This window comes from Carassius auratus, chromosome 30, assembly GCF_003368295.1.
Source record: "Carassius auratus strain Wakin chromosome 30, ASM336829v1, whole genome shotgun sequence".
NCBI lineage: Eukaryota > Metazoa > Chordata > Actinopteri > Cypriniformes > Cyprinidae > Carassius > Carassius auratus.
This window is the reverse complement of record NC_039272.1, coordinates 14,962,514-14,966,787: the sequence shown is the minus strand read 5'-3', so window position 1 is coordinate 14,966,787 and position 4,274 is coordinate 14,962,514. Positions and strand designations below refer to the sequence as shown.

General features: G+C 37.1%; 1 protein-coding gene across 1 annotated transcript; it reads right to left on the bottom strand.

Moving 5' to 3' along the window:
- Positions 1 to 335: 335 nt before the first annotated feature.
- Positions 336 to 2,547, bottom strand: LOC113049959 (uncharacterized). The gene is made up of 7 exons (XM_026212693.1): positions 2,527 to 2,547; positions 2,361 to 2,444; positions 2,172 to 2,255; positions 1,983 to 2,066; positions 1,794 to 1,877; positions 1,606 to 1,689; positions 336 to 1,430 (listed from the first exon to the last, which is right to left on the bottom strand). The coding sequence occupies exons 1-7, from the start codon at positions 2,545 to 2,547 to the stop codon at positions 567 to 569; spliced, it is 1,305 nt and encodes a 434-aa protein (XP_026068478.1). The 3' UTR covers positions 336 to 566.
- Positions 2,548 to 4,274: the final 1,727 nt, after the last annotated feature.

The following is a 4,274-nucleotide window of genomic DNA, read 5'->3' as shown; positions in this document are numbered from 1 at the left end:
ACCTTAGAGCATTTCTAATAAACAACATTCATAGTTTCATTCAGCCTGTTTATCACAAGAAATTGTACGTTTATTTCTGAAAATGAAGTTTTAAGACCAAGTGATTCATTTAAAATTTTTGTTAGAAAGTGTAGTTTGCTTTATATCTTTCATATATCTAGTGAGATACTGTAGGATATATATATATATAAAAAAAAACAATTTGTGTATTGAAGCCATTTTATTTTATTTAACATAAAAAATTAACTACACTAACAAGTGCAACTGACTTCACAAACTGTTTAAACAGAAAAAACAGACATTCACAAACATAAATAAAAAGATGTATCCCTGAGACTGTGCATATAATGAAAATTGTAAAATACTTAAATTACTAATAAAATTACTTCACACTTGACATTTGCAAAACTTAACTTTACATGGCTATATTAAAATGAATTGAAAACAATTTAAATACTACTGAAACAATAACAATTTAAACATGTAAAGCAATGTATATAGTAAATAGTAATGTAAATAGTAATGAACCATACTTCCCATACACACATTTTACTTCCCACATTGGCTTAGATTTTGCCAGTACAATTGGGGCAGTGCCAGTCATCATCCCCAGTAATTGCATTTTGGGGTATCTGTGCACAGTTCGGATGATACCACCTCTTGCATGAAGTACATTCAACCATGACTTCATTGCAGTGTGCAGTCCTGCATAAGCAGTACACATTCACAAGTGTTTGTGTGGATTTTGCCTTGTTAAGTCTTGGCTCTGTTTTGAAAAGCATTCGTCCCTTCTGGAAAGAAGATACAAGTTCTGCTCTCAATCTACCCTCGCGGAACTGGCAGTTTTCTGGCCTCAGGTTACAGCATAATACAAAAGCAAATGCTATTGCAAACAAGCCACAGTTGCTAGAATTTGACTGTTGTTGGACAACAGGGTAAGTAACCAAAAATTGGTCTTCCACTGGCCTAAGCAACCAAGACAGGATTTGTTTTTCTTTGTTGTACATCACGGTTGATAGACTGTCGTATATGCAAACCTGATTTTTTGGGCAAAACAGGTTGCTAGCAGTTACCCAGTGGTTGCCCCCAGTGTGTAGAATTTGTACAAACTGCCCGCTTGGAGTACCCACAACACCTCCATTATGTAAAACACTGAATAAAAGAGTTGACTGAAAGCCATCGATGTGTGGGTACTCATTTGCAAGCAAGTAAGATGCAAAATCAATGTCATCACTGCTAAGCCAATGGTGTGGATGGAGTAAGGCAGTCATTTTGCTACCTTTTGGGGCCTGTGGATTAATTTTTAGTCTTTTTACTGAGATATTTTTGGAGGGGTCTGCTCCTTGCCAGCGTGGACCATAATTCTTGTTAATAGATTTTTTTGTACTGCCATGTTTGCTTGGGAGAATGTCAGTTTTCTGTAAAAGTTCCTGTGTAAAAAAAAATTATTTATTAAAGTCTGATAGATAGATACATTTAAATATAGATAGATAGAGAGATAGATAATATAATACTTTATTACTATTATAATTTATTTTTTACTTTATTATGAACTATTAACTTTAACTATTCACCTTGTGAAAATGTTAATTTATGAGGACATACCTTATCTGGCTTGTTTCCAGTCAAACTGGGGTCAGAGACTGTCTTCTGTCCTTCCACTGGCTTCTGGCGGACTTTAACTGCAGCCTAAACAATTCACATCACATAACGGAAGTGTTTTTGCTCACTGAAAAAATCTCGACACCATATCCAACTGTAAGACAATACAAAGAAGCATGCTGAAGACATACCTTATCTGGCTTGTTTCCAGTCACACTGGGGTCAGAGACTGTCTTCTGTCCTTCCACTGGCTTCTGGCGGACTTTAACTGCAGCCTAAACAATTCACATCACATAACGGAAGTGTTTTTGCTCACTGGAAAAAGTCTCGACACCATATCCAACTGTAAGACAATACAAAGAAGCATGCTGAAGACATACCTTATCTGGCTTGTTTCCAGCCACACTGGGGTCAGAGACTGTCTTCTGTCCTTCCACTGGCTTCTGGCGGACTTTAACTGCAGCCTAAACAATTCACATCACATAACGGAAGTGTTTTTGCTCACTGGAAAAAGTCTCGACACCATATCCAACTGTAAGACAATACAAAGAAGCATGCTGAAGACATACCTTATCTGGCTTGTTTCCAGCCACACTGGGGTCAGAGACTGTCTTCTGTCCTTCCACTGGCTTCTGGCGGACTTTAACTGCAGCCTAAACAATTCACATCACATAACGGAAGTGTTTTTGCTCACTGGAAAAAGTCTCGACACCATATCCAACTGTAAGACAATACAAAGAAGCATGCTGAAGACATACCTTATCTGGCTTGTTTCCAGCCACACTGGGGTCAGAGACTGTCTTCTGTCCTTCCACTGGCTTCTGGCGGACTTTAACTGCAGCCTAAACAATTCACATCACATAACGGAAGTGTTTTTGCTCACTGGAAAAAGTCTCGACACCATATCCAACTGTAAGACAATACAAAGAAGCATGCTGAAGACATACCTTATCTGGCTTGTTTCCAGCCAAACTGGGGTCAGAGACTGTCTTCTGTCCTTCCACTGGCTTCTGGCGGACTTTAACTGCAGCCTAAACAATTCACATCACATAACGGAAGTGTTTTTGCTCACTGGAAAAAGTCTCGACACCATATCCAACTGTAAGACAATACAAAGAAGCATGCTGAAGACATACCTTATCTGGCTTGTTTCCAGCCACACTGGGGTCAGAGACTGTCTTCTGTCCTTCCACTGGCTTCTGGCGGACTTTAACTGCAGCCTAAACAATTCACATCACATAACGGAAGTGTTTTTGCTCACTGGAAAAAGTCTCGACACCATATCCAACTGTAAGACAATACAAAGAAGCATGCTGAAGACATACCTTATCTGGCTTGTTTCCAGCCACACTGGGGTCAGAGACTGTCTTCTGTCCTTCCACTGGCTTCTGGCGGACTTTAACTGCAGCCTAAACAATTCACATCACATATAAATAAAAATAAATAAATACATTTCTACTCCGAATACAGTGTTTGAAACAAAACTGAATGTATTCTACATATTATAATATTTATGTAGTATATTTTAATGTATAATACATAAAGTAGTCATGTTTTATTTACAATGGTAAGGAACAATGATGCGTAACACTACAATACCACTTTGGCTGTCTTGAATGGAAAAGCCTTTTTAATTGGCGACACATAGATGCCTTTTTTGGAAGGCTTCCTTTCTCTCCAGCGTTCAACATTTACCCTGTAAGTCTTAAATAAAGCAGATTCATCGTAATAATTATTTACTAAATATGTACATGTAAGTACCTTTACTGACAGTAAACATTTTGACAAACTTACTTTTCTCTTGCGTGTAGAGTCAGAGAACTCTTTTAAGAGAGCATTATGAGTATGTTGATAAATCTGTACAAAGTCATCAAGTCTTGTTAGACGGCGTCTCTGGAATCTAATTTTTTTCAGATCCCATTGGCTTTTTTCCATTATGCCTTGTGTCTTGTTGTCCTCAGTGTAGTTCTACATTATTTAATAAAATAATGAATTAATTACATTTACATACTACACATATTATGCATGCAATTTAAAAAAGGTTATGTATTAATTTCATAAAATGTTATCAAACACGCACTTGTGTGGCTAACTGACTGCAACGCATATAACACTTGGACAAACTTTTGTAGGCAGGTCCTTTTCCATGGCGACCAAGATCACCTATATTAAAGTAACAAATTTAGACCTTGAAAAAGCATTATGATGCATACACTGAATACGATGATTACACACATGAATACACTCTACATATTATTTGCCAAGTGAACACACAGCTATGAATAAAATATGCCATATAGTATTTCCTTTCAGTACAATGAGTCAATGTAAGATGATAATTTTTCATTTAATATAAAGGCTAATAATAATTTCTGTATATGTCATTTTGTAAACCCCACAACCTCACACCAATCAATATTATAAAATAAATAACCACTTACCCAGCATGAGACCAGACCACAAAGGTGCCTGAGGTAGGAAGTATTTGACCAGGTTTGGCATGAATGTACGTGAATAATACTCATTTGGCTCCCCCTTTTCATCTACAGGTGCATTTGCCACTATTTCCTCAAAATGACTCTGAAATGTTGTGGGTCCAGTGGTGATCTGCAAAATAAAAACATGTTCAGTTTCTATGTCATGAAACAGACATCTGAATTATGAAGTGTAGT